Genomic DNA, 17,313 nt, shown 5'->3' with positions numbered 1-17,313 from the left:
AATTGAGGATTACTGTCATGGGTAGTGGAGGTGAAGCTGGGTGGTGGCGGCGATGGTAAGTGGTGGGGGGTGGAGTCGTGGAAATTGCTGTGATGAATAGATAGAGAGAGATAAGGGGTGGGGCAGTGGTGGTGGCGATGGTGGGTGGTGTTGGAGTAGTAAAAGGACGAAGAGAGAGAAAAAGAGAAAGGAAAAAGAAAAGGGATGTAAATGGGTTGTAAAGGGGAGATAAAATAGGCTGTAAATAGGTTGTGAAGGAAAGATAAAGGAGTTGTGTGTGTATATCTATATACCCCCAAATCGTCCACGCACGACTTCGACGGTGGTCGCGGTAAAGGCAATGCCGACACCACCATAACTTTCACTCCTAAGCGGAAGGATCCAATGAGATGCTGTGGGTTTGGTGGTGGGATTGAGAGGCGATGACCGTTGGTTTGGTGGTGGGTTTGTTCATTTGCTGGTTTTCTGTGATGGTGGTGGTTGTTTGGGACTAGTATGTACAGAAGTTAGAGGGGTGATATACTAAGGGTAAAAATGTCATTTAAAAGTTTGATATTTTGCAGTTTAAATTAATTAAAATTATTGAAAGGCAATATTGACTTTTCACAATTTTAAGGGCTTGTTTGGATTCATTTTTTTTACAAGGGATGCCTTTGTCCAAAAATAACTCAACTTATATATAACAGTCCTTATAGCAAACATAGGGGTTTATTTGGCCGTATGTTCATATAAATTTGAGCAAAGTCTCAATTATGCTTTTCTTTTTTCAACATGTATGACTTGCAGGTTCTTGCAACTCTTTAGTTTTCTTTAGATTACTAGAGAAAAGTTCCTTCATGGTTAGAATTTTATTGTTGGCAATTTTATAAATTGTAATTCGAGAACCATTTTATTAAATTTATATTAAGGGATACTTTAGTCATTATAATATCACTTTGCAACAAAATGGATAGTTAGGGAGTTTTATGAGGTTTGTTGACATAGTTAGGGAGTTGTATGAGGTTTCTTGCCAAAAATTTAAAGTACAGATGGGAATTTATGCATTTTGCTCTATATAATAGGAGTAAGGGCATTTTTGTCTCCAAAACATTTTCCATAGACTCGCATCCACTATGTTAACAGAGAGAGACGGTTGGCTTCATTTGATTGGTTCGTAACATTTTGTTAACATAAGCTGTAGAGGTTAGACCAATATTCTATGCTAATTGATAATTTCGGCGTTGATTATATTTTGTACAACATGATATTTAAACATGTTTATACTTTATAGATGGCTGTGGGAGTGTTTTCCGGACAGTAGTGCCCAGAACACATACAAATGATCTTAAGATTCTGAGACATAAATCCATGCTAGCAAACAAGTTAAACACATAATACGCACGGGATATTTTTTTTTTTATTTTTTAAAAAGTTACATTAAAATAGTTCTACAATCCATTTTAAGCTGGCAATTAGGAGAAACTTGCAGCCTAGTTGCCTTCAGCCTAATAAGTAGACTATTTAACCTCTGCCTCACAGCCACATTATGATGACCTAAAAAAAAAAAAAAAACCGAACGGAAAAGAAGTGAAATTCCAAGCGAAGGAATAACCATCCTAACTACGCAAACAGAAATGAGAAAATATGGTAGTCATCTAAGCTCTTCAAAAATCTTCGCAATTACATCAATAACAGATTTTCAGTTGCCTTCATACTTGGGGTCAGCAATCACATAGTGGTAAGCAATTACCAAAAGAAATATGAACATGCCAAGAAAATTGGCAATGAATCCCAAGTCTTGATCATCAATCATCTGCAATAACAAAACCACAAATTCCAACATTTCAGTATCAAATTCCAGTATTCAAAAGTAGAGCATTAGAGTAGGAAAAATTTGCATAGACATTTTCATTAAATGGGATGATCAATGAGCAAAGTGCATTCTAGTTTCACTTCCCTTTAAATTGATGGCTACAAGGCACTGTCATGGTGATTCCCATTTTCCATGATCATAGACAAAAAGAAAATTCTCTGCATCTTATTATAATTCTATCTCCCAAGAGGAAAATGCTAAGTGCAGTCGCGACTGCACTTAGCTCAGCCGTTGAGCATGTGGGGCTCACGTGGGCTGAGCTTGCAAGTAGCAGCTCTTACCTAAAATTTTGCACATTGCCACAATAATCTGAAGCATGCCATATGCAAAATGAACCAATTACCTGAAAATGCTAATCAATTACTTCTAGAATGTGCAACATGGTATGCATAGGTTTCTAATCCCTCCAAAATTCAAAATTAACACAAGATAACTGCAGATACATGCACTGGCATGTTGTGGCTAATACAAAGAAATGACTATCTTGGCCTTAGGTCTTAAAGTTTTTTTGGACACACGAAAGCCGGTAGATGAATCAAGATTCACAAAGTTAATTCATCGTCATCCTTGCCTTAATCCCCATATAAATCAAGAAACTTACAAATTTAATCATCCAACCTTTTCATCCTAGCACAACAGGCGTCTAGCCTCTACGTAGCTTTACTACTACTACTACAACTAAAACTTTATCCAAACTATTTAGGATCAGCTGCATGAATTCAATTTTTTCATTCCGCCCTATCTAAGGCCATGACCTTAGTCAAACTATGTAGCCGGGCATTTTCAATTTCCCCTGGTGAATATATTTGAAAATTTCTATCTGAAAATGTCATTCTGCTCTTGAACATCCAAGTTCCAGAATAGAAGAACTTTTACATGTATTCCTCAAAGATATATCAAATCATATCTGATGAATCCAGATATAATTGGGTCAACACACTTTTTCAAAAGACAAAACGTCGGAAAAGAAGAGGAGGAAAAAAAATCATTCGGTAAAAACTAACTCTTATAATTTTTCTCAGGTGCCCGTTCCTTTTGATTCTAAATACTACCATGCAAAATTTCTTCCTAAAACATATCCATGTTCTGAGAACAACCCGATCTCTGAAGCTAATTAAACAAACCTTTAACACACGGACACTCTTCCTCAATGGTGTCCCGATTGAACTCTCTAACAACCATCTAAAGATACCTAGATCAAATCATTTTTTCCAGCAGTCACTGCCCAAAACTCCCTGTGGAAGATACCAAGGCACCCAAGACCCTTCCCAACAAATCAGGTGGTCGCACACTTAATCTTACCAATCCTAACGGTGACCACAGTAAAATGCTACCAAAACAGAAGGCTTCACTTCCCATCATGGAGGCAAGTCAACCCAAGCTTATGGAAACACATCCTACAACCCACAACTACTGAAGGTAACTTTTCACGAGTCACCCTTCTCTCTTCCACCCACAACCCTACATAGGGTAACCTAACTTCTCTACCATAAAGTCAGTACAAGGACCAAACCGAAGAACCATCCCTCTCTTCTAAAAGTAGAAGCAACCCACACCTGGATTGTACACAACCACACAATTCGTAACTTGTCCAATGCATACGAAGTCCCCATTTCAGTAGTACCATCCGGACATTTCGTCAAACATATAGTTTACACACGATAATCACATCAATATTTGCAGATAGATAGCTATTTTACGCCAATCAAGTTCATTTTGAGCATGCAAAGCACAGTTCAACATTTTTAGCATTTCAGTAAATATATTCATGTACACAAGGAGTCCTTTTTCTTTCAACATTTGCTTGCGCATGGCATATATATATTCAAGCGTGTAAATCATTTCTATAGCATTATAACGCATGCTAGCAAACAAGTTGAACACATAAGCACAATAATAGAGTTATGGTCAAGGGCATCAACACACCCCTATTCCTAAAACTACTCAACACAACGTCGAACCCTATCACGCTATAAAGAAGAAAGGTCGACCCAGAATGACACCCCACAACAATGACAACATCGAACTCATAGGGTTAACAAACCCTCTCCAAACCCACATTACCCTAATGTGAATATCCCGCGTCCATGGCAAAGTAAGGACACACCATCTTCTAACCCAAGGCAAAACAATCAAAAAGGGATACATGTGAATGTGATGCTCTAACTACCCGACACGACGGCTCCTGAATCAACACCAACAGGTGGCCTACATTCTCTGTGGCGGGTGTTCCGTGGCCGGGTGCAAGAGACACTGGCAGGCAACGTGATGAAGAATCGGGCCTGACCCGAGAGCTTAAAGACCACATGGCCCACACCTACTATTAGAGACGTGGGAAAAAAAGATAGAATTAGAGATTTTTGTTTATTTATTATTATTATGGGATATTTCAACAATTTATGATTTTATTTATGGTAATAGGTTGATTAGGGGTTTTCTTTGATGCCTATTTATATGTTGGTTCAAACATTGTGAAAGTCAGCTTTAATGATTAATTATTGATTATTATTCAGAAATTATTGTGTTTCTACTCCCTCAATTCTGATTTCTCCCTCTATGATTCTTTTCTTCACTCTAATTCTGATTTCTTTCCCTATTATTCTTATTCTATTTTTCTCTCAATCTCTTTCTTAACCTCTTTCTTATTTACTTGAATTTTGTTTTCAAATCGCCCCTACCCGCTGTTGCATCACTACTGGTGCACGATTCCACATCGTCTGGATGTGGAAAGGGAAAGTGTTACATATGTAGGTTTTGTACACTCCAATTGATACGAGGCCTTTTGGAGTAAAACCCAAGAGCAAAATCTTGTGGGCTCGGGCCCAAAGTGTACATTATCAGACTATGTGGTGGAGTGAGTCGTTACAAATGGTATCAAAACCTGACCGAGCCAGAAGTGTGCCGATGGGGACGTCGGGCCTCCTAAGGGTGTGGATTGTGTCAACCTTGTGGGCGGGTGTGCCGTGGGTGGGTGTAAGAGGCACTGATACCACACTATCAGGCTACGGGTGCACGATCCCACATCGCCTGGGTGTGAAAAGGGGAAGTGATATATATGTAAAATTTGTACACTCCAATTGGTACGAGGCATTTTGAGGTAAAACCTAAAAGCAAAATTGTGCGGGCTCGGACCCCCGACAATATCATACCATGTGGTAGAGTGGGTTGTTACACTCTCCACTTCACAATACCGACAACTATTGCCCAGGGTCACTCTACCCCCAATCTATTTAAGTGAGATAAGGTAAAGGAATGGAATATACCCAAATCAACCCACACATTACCCCGTGACATGGACACAAGGAATGTACCTCGAGTCACAGATGGACCTGCCGAAAACCCTATCGGAGTCACTGCACACACGTCGACCTGCGCCCCATGTCCCTGATGACCACTCCCCTAACACCCAGGCTGCTGTCTATATTGGACTATATTAGTCTTTGCAGGGCGTTGTTGTAGCCCCGTCACCCTGTGGGCATCTCCTCCCTTCTGTGGACAATCCCTCTTGAAGTGACTAGACTGACCACACCGGAAACAAGTTTTTTGCACCTGTGGACACTCGGATTTGGAGTGACCTGTCTGCTTAGATTGGACTATAGTAGTCTGTGCAGGGCGTTGTTGTATCCCCGTCACCCTGTGGGCATCTCCTCCCTGTTGTGGGCAATCCTTCTTGAGGTGACTAGATTGACCACACCGGAAACAAGTTTTTTGCACCTGTGGACACTCGGATTTGGAGTGACCTGTCTGTTTAGATTGGACTATAGTAGTCCGTGCAGGGCGTTGTTGTAGCCCTGTCACCTTATGGGCATCTCCTCCCCTCTGTGGGCAATCCCTCTTGAGGTGACTGGACTGACCACATCGGAAACAAGTTTTTTGCACCTGTGGGCACTCAGATATGTAGTGACCTGGCTGTTGACACTGAAAGCATATCACCCTATCCCGAGATCCCATAGGTGTGGAAGCAGGTGGTGTTAACCGTGCCGGCCGTTGTCTTGTGAGTGAAAAGCACTCTCTACTTGCTTCTTTTTCAGAGGACCCTCTGAATGAGACTCCGTGTCCTTTGACTGTCTTTTGGAATCTCTAACACTTTGCGAGTCTCGTTCCTCTTTCTCCGCCATCTTAGCCCTCTTAAAAACCCCGGAATAACCAAGCAAGTCCACGATCGCACTTTTGGGCCTTATGTCAAGCCTTAGGCCTTATGCGAATTGCCTAGTCTTTGTGCTCTCATCCGCCACTATATCTGGTGCAAAACGGGACAAAGAAGTGAACCTATCCTCGTACTCTTCAACATTCATATTCCCTTGGACTAGGGCTAGAAATTCATCCCTCAAGGCATTCATAACCGATATCGGAAGGTATTTCTCGTGAAATAACCCCAAAAAGATTCCCCAATCCATCCCTTCCACCATATGGGTGCTCGTGACAGACTCCCACCACACCTCTGCCTCCCCCGTGAATTGATACGAGGCAATGAGAACCCTCAAGTTATCATCCCCAATCCCTAGCACATCAAGTGCTTTCGTAGTTTGCTCGAGCCAATCCTTTGCTACTATTGGATTTAGCGCGCCCGTAAACGTAGGAGGATCTAAACTCAAAAACTCCTTTAAACCCCTAAAAAATCGAATTCCTTCCACGAGATCTCGTGAAGCAGGGGTTGCTCCGCCACGACCTCCGTGTGGTAGCATAATTCTAAAACATAACAAAGAACAACGATTAATGATAGATGTGAATCAATTAATCATTTCTAAGCACTTTGTACACATAGACGAATCAGACTCTTCAAAACTACGTAAGTCACAAGTCAAATAAGAAACTCAAAGTCAACATGTAACCCGACCTTTACCCTTCATCCCTAAGGTTTTCGAACCTTAAGTTCTGATACCACAATGTCACGCCCCGAATCCCAAAGACTCGGTACATGAGTGAAAATAAAAGGGAATTGGACCCAACACCCGAGTTCCCAATGCGGAAGCAGACCTTACCCCGTCAACCTAGTTAACTCTCCCCCAATCTCACATAAGATGAAGAATCCCAAATCTACATCGAACCCAAATGCCTCAAATCGGAAAACTAAACTGATCAACTTGAAATGGAAGACAAGGGGAACGACTTTCTCTCTTGGAGTTTCTTCAAAATCCTTATCAGGCCCTCAAATGTAGAGAGAGAAAATGGATCTATGGAGGTACATATATGTATGTATAGAGGGAGAATGAAGAGATGATGAATGGTTGGTCAAGCCCTCTCTTCCACTTATATACTCTCCCAACTTTATGGGTAATTACACTAATTAACCCAACTCTTTAAATGAAACTACTCTTTACCTCCTAGATACTTAATGAAATTACCTACCTTCCACCACACACTTGTTTATTAGGGCTTTAGTGACTTTCACTTGGCCTTCGTCAACCCCCGAGCACTCTCGGCTCAACCCGGACCCACTCGCCCGACTGCAAATGAACCCAAACAAGAAAACAATGAACCTGTAAAATCCCAAACACCAAGTAACAAACCCAGACACCCAAAATAAATTCCCTCAGGGCAAAATCACATCAAAACACACATATAGGAAAATATATATATATATCCGGGTCTCTACAGTTTAGAAATGTCTGCGAGTCTCTTTAGTCCATTTTAAACGGATAAACGGACTAGGCAGTGACTTATCAAAACAAAAAAAAAAAAAAAAAAAAGGGACTAGGCAGTGCATTATATTAGTACAACATTGGTGAACTACCCTACCCATTCACATGGGAAACTAGATAGAATAATTATCAATAGAATTGTGTACAACTTTAATTCGAAAATCCAAAAAACCCTAATTCAAGACAAAATTACATAACATAACATTATATATAGAAACAAGAATAATGGAGTAAAATACAGAAGCTCACCAGATAAATAATAATTACATTGAAACCATCACTACCACATATAACAGATCGAAATCCTTTTTCTTTTTTTTTTTAATGCGCACGCGCGCGCGCGTGTTCTAGACAAAGTGAGCCAAATCTGAATTTGATCATAGAAGTTTTTTGTGACAAAACTAAATCTCTTCTTGTTCTTAAGCAAATTTAACACACGCTTTCTTGATCATATCGACACAAACAGAAAGATATACAATCAAAATCAGATGATTACACACTTTAAATTAACCTAGTTTACTGACAACACACATATATCGTAGGGGACAGATCAAATTAAACCAGATCCAATACAGAGCCAACTAAATTACAAGGTATTTTGTGTTGTTTCAACACTCATAACTCAACATCAAACAAGTTTCCAACCAAATGCCCTGTTTAATTAAGTATTTCTTAGTATAATCACTGCGATATATAAATAATATATAATTATACACACACGAACTGCATATATAGAGAGAGAGAGAGAAGATCACATTAGCATACCTTCGTTGGGTGGAATAGGATATTAGATGTGAAACGGAGATGAGATGAGAGTGGTTTCTTCTCAGACTGGTAGAAAAAGCTTGAAACTCGCTTTTGCTGCTTCGGGGTAGACTTTCCTCGCTTTTGCTGCTTCGGGGTAGACTTTCCTTAGGGGTATATGTGTAATTAAGAAAAGGACTTGGGAGCATTCTGTAAATTTAAAAGAATAGATGGGTTATATAATGGGAAGAAAAAATAAAAACAAACAAAGTTTGTGGCTGCTGGGATTCGAGCCCAGGTCTCCACGGCCACAACGTGGAATTCTAACCACTAAACTACAGCCACTAGTTGTTCTCCACGTTAAAGTATTTTTTATTTATACTTTCTAAGATTGATTGGTCACTTAGAACTCTTCTTATTACAGTAGACGTACTTTTATATTTTTAAAAAAATATCTAATTATACTCGTATATTTTCATACTCATATTTTTTTCTCACTGTATTTTACTAACTATGCTACAGAGAACCTGAGTCTGGTACTACATATTTTGTTTCAATTTTGATGAAAAAAGTGTAGCAAATCATGGAATATCTTTAGGACAGTGAATCAACATAATCAAAATTATTTGAACTCAATTTATTTATTTACAAACTTAATTTCAAAGCGAATTTCAGTTTTACAATAGATCTAAGAGATAGAGGATCGGGATTGCACTTTATGTTTGGTTGAATGTGAGGGATATAACAGCAAGGAATGATGGGTATATTTATTATTTGCTCTCCTTCATCCTTCTTTTATGGTTCCTTTCAACCAAATAAAAACATTGGTTTAAATTCCGATACGTTGACCAACTGACTCTGTTAATATTTTAATTAAAGCTCATACTTTTTTTATATTTTAATAAAACATTTCAAAATCAAAATAATTTTATTTTTGAAAAATGATACTCCGTATTTCATATTTGAAAAATAATATTTTTGATGATTTTAATATCCCGAGTTAAAACGACAGATATAAAAATATGATGTGGTTATTCAAAATTTTAACTTAAGTAAATATCATTACTATTCTTGTTTATTTCCATAAAATACTCCATCTCCCTTTCCTCATATTTTCAGTTTTCTATAATCCATTTCCTTATCTTTTTAGTTTTCCATAACCATATCATATTCTTTTTCTTTTTTCACATAAGTTTCATGGTACTCTAATTTAATAATTTGATTTATACAAAATCTAGAGCAAAAACTGCAATGTTTTATAATTTTTTCATGCTTCAATTTTTTTTTTTTTTTTTCAAATTTCTCTTCTTCTCTTTGTTTTTTGGAGTTAGATAGATCATTACTTTTGATCATTATAGCAATTAACAAATGTCTATCAAAGTAATAGATTGATATTAATGATAAAAAATACAATCTGAAGTTTCTCAATAGTCCTTGAACAGATGTAATTTGAAATATAAAATAAATATACATATACATGATGGTTGAAGCTTTAATTACCAACAAAGTTACATAAACTTAGAAAAAAGATAACAACTTTTTAAATAATCAATTACCTTATATTTTAGGGGAAAAAAAAAATACCTTATATTTTAAAATGGATTACATTTTATTTAACGCATAGCCACATAAACTTGATCAAGTAGTAAGTTTTTATTTGTCGGGTCAAATAGCAGGACTCTTCATATTTACTCTCTACGTGTTTTTCCTTTTCGACAAAAACAAAGAAAGAAAATATCATAATTGTTCCCAAAAATGGGAAAACTACACTTATCCTTTGAGCCCTCTGAACACTATAGTTAGAATATAATAACTACATAAGATAGAAATGTAAAATTCGAAAGAAAAAAAAAACACATATAAAGACCTACGATTCAATTGTTTAACTTTTACCATCGTGAATTATTATCCTATTTCAATTCTTTAAGAATGAATTTTAAAATTTTAAAATAATTTTTAAGAAATTAAGTAAATGCTTCCAAATATACCATCAATCTATTTCTAATTTTGTCACTAATAAGTGCTATGCCTAATTTTTGTGCCAAAAAAAAAAAGATAAATAAATAAAATTCTGCTTTCCTTTTTTTATATATTAATTGTATCTTTTTTGGTCCGCTTAGCTAGCATTACCTAACATCATAAGTGAGAAGTGTTGTTTTTCTTTTTAATAAACAAATATAAATTGTGAATTATACATGTAATCGTATAATTTAAAATTTAACACCTAAACCCGAATCTTTAATCATGTTCAAATCGTGTCAAACGAAATTAAAGCAGGCGTAGGTGTCTCCGACGTGGCAGATAACTCAGGTAACGTACAAATACAGAAAACCCGCCTGCATGCGTATCGGAATTTTCCATATGGACGAGCTGTAACTGACGTGGATAAAGATAAAATCAACAGTATGATTTGTCATCCACTATTGGGCATACAATCAAGTGTACCAAAATTACGGTGTTCTCTTCTCAACAGTCAAATTGGGTCCCACAATAATACTGATCCACCACCATCATGCATATATCACGGAGACTCACATGAAATGCGTGGATACACCCGTACTTAAGTATAACCTAATTACGATGTGGTGCTGTTTGATTGGTAACTGAACGAAACGGGACAGAAACTGCTAACTATAATATGGTGCGTAGATGTGGTATATATATATAGTGTACCACTAATTTTATATAGTGTTGATCAAAACCCTCTACTAATTGACTTCAATCTCAAAGGTAATTCCTAGTGTGTGTGTGTGAATGTGTGTGTCAGTGTGTGTGAGATTTAGATCTGAAATCGTTAGATGTGAGCAGGGAGAAGCTATGATTACGCTATACATTTCGTGTTTTTGAAGCTTCATTATTGTCTCTCTCTCTAGTTGGTACCGTTTGATAGCTCAATTTCATATTTCGCGAATTCTTCTATAAAATTGTTTCAGTTCTCTATAATAACCTCATATAGAGAACTTCAATTTCTGGAATTGCCTTCCGATTAGTTTCAACGATCAGGTGATTAGTACTTGATTTGTTGTGATTTTTTCACAAAAAAAAATAGTGTTGAGTTGATTTTTTTTGGAGTAGTTGTTTTTTGGTTTTAAGTTTGAAACTTGAAGAAGTGTAAAGTTTCATTTGTTGAATGTCTCATGAAGTTTAGTGAAATTGATTTGAGTTGTGGGTTTTGTTTGATTTGATGGTTATTTAGGGTTTTGGTTGGTTTTGTTTCAGAAATTCAAGAAGGGATCTGACTAATGGATAAGGAAGCTTCAAACGGAGTGAACCATGCAACTACAAAACCACCTCCCAATCCCTCTCCTCTGCGAAGTGCCAAATTTTTTCAGGTGTGATATGCATAGTGATTGATTTTAGTAGCTGCATTGTATGTATAGCTAATGATCTCTTATATTAATTTATTTTTTCTTATATTTAAGTAACTTTCATTACTATTAATTCTGTTGAGCCCACAAGGAGTTGGCGTATAAGATATTTTTCATTAATTGGGGATTAATGGCACATGCAGAACTGTCTGCAGTTATTAGAGTGACAGACACTTTGGGTGCTCAAATTTTTAGTTTTCCCAATTAACTAGGAATTATAAAAAAAAATTTCCCTTGCGTATTTGTGAATCGTTTATGTTTTGGTAATTTTGTTTTTGTTTTTTTAAGATTCTTTTGCAATTGATCCGATATTCAAGTGAATTTGTCAAATCGGCTGCAAAGATATATATATTATGTATATATATATGCAGATCTGATTCTACCATTGTTTTAGACATCGGCTTAAAATTTGCGAGCCACCATTGTGGTGAAGTGATGGCATTTTAGGAATGTGAAAATATTTTCTTTCCTAATACATGTCATAGCTTTTGGAATTACCCCTTAAAATCTCTTTCTGTTGATGGCAGGCCAACATGAGAATTTTGGTTACTGGAGGAGCTGGATTTATTGGCTCTCATCTAGTGGACAAATTGATGCAAAATGAGAAGAATGAGGTAAACACTTTTATATGTAATCCTCTGTTATGTGTTTGTATGGATCCTTTCGTTGGTAAGGAGAAGCTATTTTAGTATTCGTGATTGTAAGACTGAAAAGAACAGCCACAATGTGGTTCCCTGTAATGGTATTTATCAGATCAAAGATGTTTGTATGCTAAATATTTTTTATTCTACTTCAGGTGATTGTCGTGGATAACTACTTCACTGGATCGAAGGACAACCTAAAGCAATGGATTGGTCATCCAAGATTTGAGCTTATTCGTCATGGTATGTCATTCTTGTATAGGGACGTGCTGTCGAGATCATCTTCAATAATTCTTTCACTTCAGGATGTTGCAGCTTTATACTCCTGATGAATGATTCTGTTTCTTCTTAATTTGTTTCTTGAATCTAAATTTGATTTGGTAACATCGTTTGATATGATGTAATGTATTTTCATGCAGATGTCACAGAGCCATTGTTGGTTGAAGTTGATCAAATATACCATCTTGCTTGTCCTGCATCTCCAATTTTTTACAAATACAATCCTGTAAAGGTGTGTCCTCGAGAAAAAAAAAATCAGCTGTTTAACATGTCTTTGTCAGGATTTAATTTCTCCTGTTGCATGAACAGAATAATTTTCAACCAGGAAAAATCTCGTTTTTAAAATGGCAAATTTTTTTTTTTTTTTTTCCGTCTGTGCCTGTTCAGCCAAAGCTCAGAAACTTAAAGCCACTATACATTTCCACACTCTAAAACTAATTTCATTAACACCAAGATTAAATTGGAGTTCTTCCCCAACTAGCAGTGTCATATCATCAAATACAACCTGATGGCGTGACCTAGCTACATGTTTGGCTGTATTGGTTAGCAGCAAAGGGGAAGAGCTACACTGTAGCCTGAAGGAGAACTAATATTGGAGTACCAAGAGACTCCCGTTAGGGATAAACTGCTTTTTGATGCATTTTCTATAATGAGCCATGGAAGTGTGCTTGATGAGTGTACATTTTGGATTTTTTGTGAAGTTTGACTTCAATCATTTATGATACTTGACAGACAATCAAGACAAATGTGATTGGGACATTGAATATGCTTGGACTTGCCAAGAGAGTTGGAGCAAGGTTGGAAACTGCATTTCTGTCTTTTTGTTCTTGATTTTATAGATCTCCCAGTTGCTCAAGTTATTATAATGGCCAACAGGATTTTGCTTACATCAACTTCAGAGGTTTATGGAGATCCTCTTGTGCATCCCCAGAATGAGAGCTACTGGGGTAATGTCAACCCTATAGGTATGTCTAGGATACTAGACTTTATAATTGATGATTAATTTCATAGTTTGATTATTGGATGCAATTCTAGTATTTGAGATTATAGCTAATGCAGGAACAAGAATAGGAAAGCAAGTCCATAACAATTACAATTACATGTACCACAATTTATTGTGCAAGAATATATTAGGACAATTGTATGGCTATGGGTCTTATTGTATCTCATTTTTGTTAGGTTTAGTTGAATCATTATAGGTTTAGAAGGCTTTATTTGCTGGAAAGTTTTTTATATTTAGAAGATGCTACATTCTAAAGTTTTTATTTTATATATAATATACATACTTACATATATATATATATATATATTTAAGTAACATTTTTTATTTGGTTAGAGTTTATATATTCCAGAAGTCCTACTTTGGCTTGGGTTAGCAGTTTTTCATGGATTGCAGTCCAGCCTATTGGTAGCTTGGAAGTTCTCTGTTTTGATATAATTTGGATCCCATTTGGTTAAAATATTGAGTACATCTCTAGGGTTACTAAAATAAGGCCCTTTGTTCTAAAACAAGATTAGAGTTGAACTAATGGTTTTCTTGGTTAGAATGAGTCTGGAACTCCTTATTGATATGAATGTGGATCTCAATCGAGTCTTTGAGGAGTTGGTTTCCTATTCTTTCTCTCTCTAAATTTTCTTGTTTTCTTAGTTTCTTCTGTTATTGAACTGGTTATCGCAATTCTTCCCCCCCATATCAAACCAAAACTTAACATCTATTGTTCTTCAAACCCTAACCTTATCTCTCTCTCTCTCTCTCTCTCTCTCTCTCTTTTCTTTTTTTCTTTTTTTTTTTAGCAATAACATCACTTTTCCTTGTAGTCAACGATAGAATAGAAGTACTATAGGTTGTCCTATTTCTATTTCTCATTATTCAGCTAGAGGATTATTTGCTTTTTTTTTTTATAAGTAGCTAGAGGATTATTTGCTTATGATGGTTTTTTGAGGACCTATATGAGAACTTGGTATAATTATTCTTTTATGATGTATCTGTTTTTGGTACAAGATATCAATAGAATTGTTACACTTACATGTACTAAATTCTTAAAATTTCTATCAATAGCAAATTTATTAGGACATACATTCATCACATAGGGATGTTATCCTTTGTACTTTACAGGGGTTAGGAGTTGTTATGACGAGGGAAAGCGTGTGGCTGAGACTTTGATGTTTGATTATCATAGGCAACATGGAATAGGTCTCTCTCTCTCTCTCTACACACGCGCACACACACACACACATATATATATTTGTTGATTTTGTTATGTGGAACAATAGATTGTGATGCAATTTCTAACTGTCTTAAAATGTTGACTCCATAAAAGAAATAAGGATTGCTAGGATCTTCAACACTTATGGACCGCGCATGAATATTGATGATGGGCGTGTTGTCAGCAATTTCATAGCTCAAGCAATCCGGTAACTTCCAATGCCACACAACTAGTGTTTTTGTGTACCTTAAGATTCAACCACTTGAGCTCATTTTTATTCTTCTTTCCTCATGCGTAGTCTCAGCGTATTCCTTGTTATATTCCCATCTCATCCATAGGCAGAATTAGTGGAGATTTGTATTTAATTTACTTTGGAATGTTAGCCGTTACTTATTGTTGTCCGATGATGCAGTGATGAACCCTTGACTGTTCAATTACCTGGGACACAAACTCGGAGTTTTTGTTATGTCTCTGACATGGTATGCATAAACATTGTAATATTGGACAATTCAAAATTGATTCTCTATTGTGTGTTAATAACATGCCTCCGCTCTTGTTTTCCATTTTTGAAGGTTGATGGTCTTATTAGACTTATGGAAGGAGATAATACAGGGCCAATCAACATTGGGAATCCAGGTTATGATTTGTTTGATTTACAAGAAATGTGGTGCCTGGACTCAAACTCTAGCCATGCAGAAAAAAATATATATAAAAAAATTCCCATTACGATTACTAACACCGTGTTTTTATGCACAGGTGAATTCACAATGCTTGAACTTGCTGAGACTGTGAAGGAGGTGAGTTTTGAATCTTCTCATGTTTCTGTTTAACTTTTAAATCACACCCCCCTTCTTTCTTAGAGAGTAAATCTCTCTCCAAGTCGTCACAAGAATTTGAATTTCTTGCTGTTGTAATTAAAACATGTTCCATCCTGGTTATTGGAACTCATTAAATATTTATATACCTACACTAGTGTCAAATGTCCAAATATCACCATTTTCAATAGAAATGGAAATTAGACAGATATATATAAATCATGTAACGCATTCGATGTTTTGCAGCTTATCAATCCTGAAGTGAAGATCATAACTGTGGATAACACTCCAGATGATCCTCGACAGAGAAAGCCAGACATCACGAAGGCAAAGGAGTTGCTGAGCTGGGAACCTAAAGTCAAGCTACGTGATGGTCTTCCCCTCATGGAGAATGATTTCCGCACGAGACTTGGAATCTCAAGAAAGGAGTAAAAATGGCGGGGATGAGCAAGTTCTTGAGAAATGCTTGAGTCTGGCTTTTCTATGTCTGTGCTTCCATTGTGTGCCCTTTCCTTTTTCACCCTCTTTCCTTCTATTATATCACCATGTGGAATAAGTTGGTACCAGAACTCCTATTATACTACATAGTTACCATATAAGCACACACAGAATATGCCCTCTATTGTGGGTCTTGAGCCAGTACTTGTTTAGTATATAGAAAAGAAATTTGCTGATTTATGGGTTAAGTCAATAATATACTTGTCTTGTGTTCATCAAAAGAACGCATAGAATAGAATTGTTCGCTTGTTTTTTTTTCCTTTGGATGAGAAAATGAAAGGAAAGGAAGATAGGAGCGATGGGAGATATGATTGTTGCATGATTTGATAATTATGCCATTCCATAACTAAAATAAGGTTTTTCTACAAAAAGGACCAAAAATAAATAAAGAAGAAGAAAAGAAAAGAAAGAAGGTGGATGCATTCTCCCTCCTTCCTCCCACTTTTGGGGGGCAAAGAGACAGTTTGGTCAAGAGGGGAGGGCTTCATTCCATTTATTAATTTCTTTCTCTTCCCTCTTCCTCTCTACCAAACAAAAATTTATTTCTATCCATCATCTTTTCGTGAAATGCCAAATAGGAATCAGATATAATCCTGTTGTTCTGCAATAACAAAACCAGTAAGTGTTCCGAAAGGCCATCCTATCTGCTCAGGTGAATGTAATCCTTGGGAGAAAGACTTGTCAAATATTACTAGATTTTATTACGTGGTCAAGTTGTGATTGACCAAGACCATGTAATTCCGAGCTATGTAAAAAATCTCTATTATAACACCTTCCTACCCCATACATTCACTTTACATGGTCAAGTTTGATTGACAAGATCATGTAATTCCGAACTATGTAAAAAATCTCTATGATAACACCTTCCAACCCCATACATTCCACCTGAAAAAGTGGGCCTTCCAACCCCATACATTCCACCTGAAAAAGTGGGCGTAATAAGTTTCTTTAGTCTGCACAAAAAGTCAGTTCGCTTGTCTCAGGTCTCAACATAAGCTCATATATGATTACTTCAGAATTATTAGAGTGACTCCAGTGATTGCAAAAATAATTTTTATTTCCAATTAAAAAGTATTTACTTATTTTGACTTCTCATTTCTACACTGTTCGTGATGACTGATGAACGGTTGCTATAGGGCTGAGATAACAAGCCGTAAAAGGTTTTCACCTGATTCACAATGATGTGATTAAACTGGTTGTGTGGAGGCTTAAGAAACATAGATGTTCTTTATTTGATAAGATACACATTCCATAGAAATTTGCTGGT

General features: G+C 36.5%; 4 protein-coding genes and 1 non-coding gene across 9 annotated transcripts; 1 reads left to right on the top strand and 4 right to left on the bottom strand.

Moving 5' to 3' along the window:
* Positions 1-1,362: 1,362 nt before the first annotated feature.
* LOC132312038 (dolichyl-diphosphooligosaccharide--protein glycosyltransferase subunit 4A-like) lies at positions 1,363-8,419 on the bottom strand. 3 transcript variants are annotated; one of them, XM_059810253.1, is made up of 3 exons: positions 8,260-8,419; positions 1,664-1,792; positions 1,363-1,533 (listed from the first exon to the last, which is right to left on the bottom strand). In XM_059810253.1, exon 2 carries the CDS (start codon positions 1,790-1,792, stop codon positions 1,679-1,681), a length of 114 nt encoding a protein of 37 aa, XP_059666236.1. In that variant the 5' UTR covers positions 8,260-8,419; the 3' UTR covers positions 1,363-1,533; positions 1,664-1,678. The 3 variants fall into 3 exon arrangements, with proteins under 3 accessions (XP_059666236.1, XP_059666235.1, XP_059666237.1); XM_059810252.1 differs by having other exon boundaries at positions 1,363-1,792; XM_059810254.1 differs by lacking the exon at positions 8,260-8,419 and adding an exon at positions 7,202-7,225 and having other exon boundaries at positions 1,363-1,792.
* On the bottom strand, positions 5,252-5,970 carry LOC132314328 (uncharacterized). The gene is made up of 2 exons (XM_059813203.1): positions 5,869-5,970; positions 5,252-5,770 (listed from the first exon to the last, which is right to left on the bottom strand). The coding sequence occupies exons 1-2, from the start codon at positions 5,968-5,970 to the stop codon at positions 5,252-5,254; spliced, it is 621 nt and encodes a 206-aa protein (XP_059669186.1).
* On the bottom strand, positions 6,049-6,537 carry LOC132314327 (uncharacterized). The gene has a single exon (XM_059813202.1). The coding sequence runs from the start codon at positions 6,535-6,537 to the stop codon at positions 6,049-6,051; it is 489 nt and encodes a 162-aa protein (XP_059669185.1).
* A 92-nt stretch (positions 8,420-8,511) lies between the features above and the next one.
* On the bottom strand, positions 8,512-8,583 carry TRNAH-GUG (transfer RNA histidin (anticodon GUG)). The gene has a single exon. It is a non-coding gene; the product is annotated as a tRNA-His (tRNA).
* A 2,253-nt stretch (positions 8,584-10,836) lies between these two features.
* On the top strand, positions 10,837-16,270 carry LOC132312037 (UDP-glucuronic acid decarboxylase 6-like). 3 transcript variants are annotated; one of them, XM_059810249.1, is made up of 13 exons: positions 10,837-10,968; positions 11,458-11,570; positions 12,134-12,220; positions 12,403-12,490; positions 12,667-12,758; positions 13,259-13,323; positions 13,403-13,491; positions 14,643-14,720; positions 14,848-14,941; positions 15,146-15,212; positions 15,306-15,369; positions 15,490-15,530; positions 15,795-16,270. In XM_059810249.1, the coding sequence occupies exons 2-13, from the start codon at positions 11,481-11,483 to the stop codon at positions 15,978-15,980; spliced, it is 1,041 nt and encodes a 346-aa protein (XP_059666232.1). In that variant the 5' UTR covers positions 10,837-10,968; positions 11,458-11,480; the 3' UTR covers positions 15,981-16,270. The 3 variants fall into 3 exon arrangements, with proteins under 3 accessions (XP_059666232.1, XP_059666233.1, XP_059666234.1); XM_059810250.1 differs by lacking the exon at positions 10,837-10,968 and adding an exon at positions 10,986-11,241; XM_059810251.1 differs by lacking the exons at positions 10,837-10,968; positions 11,458-11,570 and adding an exon at positions 11,773-11,869.
* The last annotated feature ends 1,043 nt before the right edge of the window (positions 16,271-17,313 follow it).

The sequence above is a fragment of the Cornus florida genome, unplaced genomic scaffold (genome assembly GCF_030987335.1).
Source record: "Cornus florida cultivar Cherokee Brave unplaced genomic scaffold, ASM3098733v1 CherokeeBrave_3.0.0_Hap2_Chr06, whole genome shotgun sequence".
NCBI lineage: Eukaryota > Viridiplantae > Streptophyta > Magnoliopsida > Cornales > Cornaceae > Cornus > Cornus florida.
The sequence above is the reverse complement of the archived record's forward strand: the minus strand, read 5'-3'. Positions and strand labels throughout refer to the sequence as shown.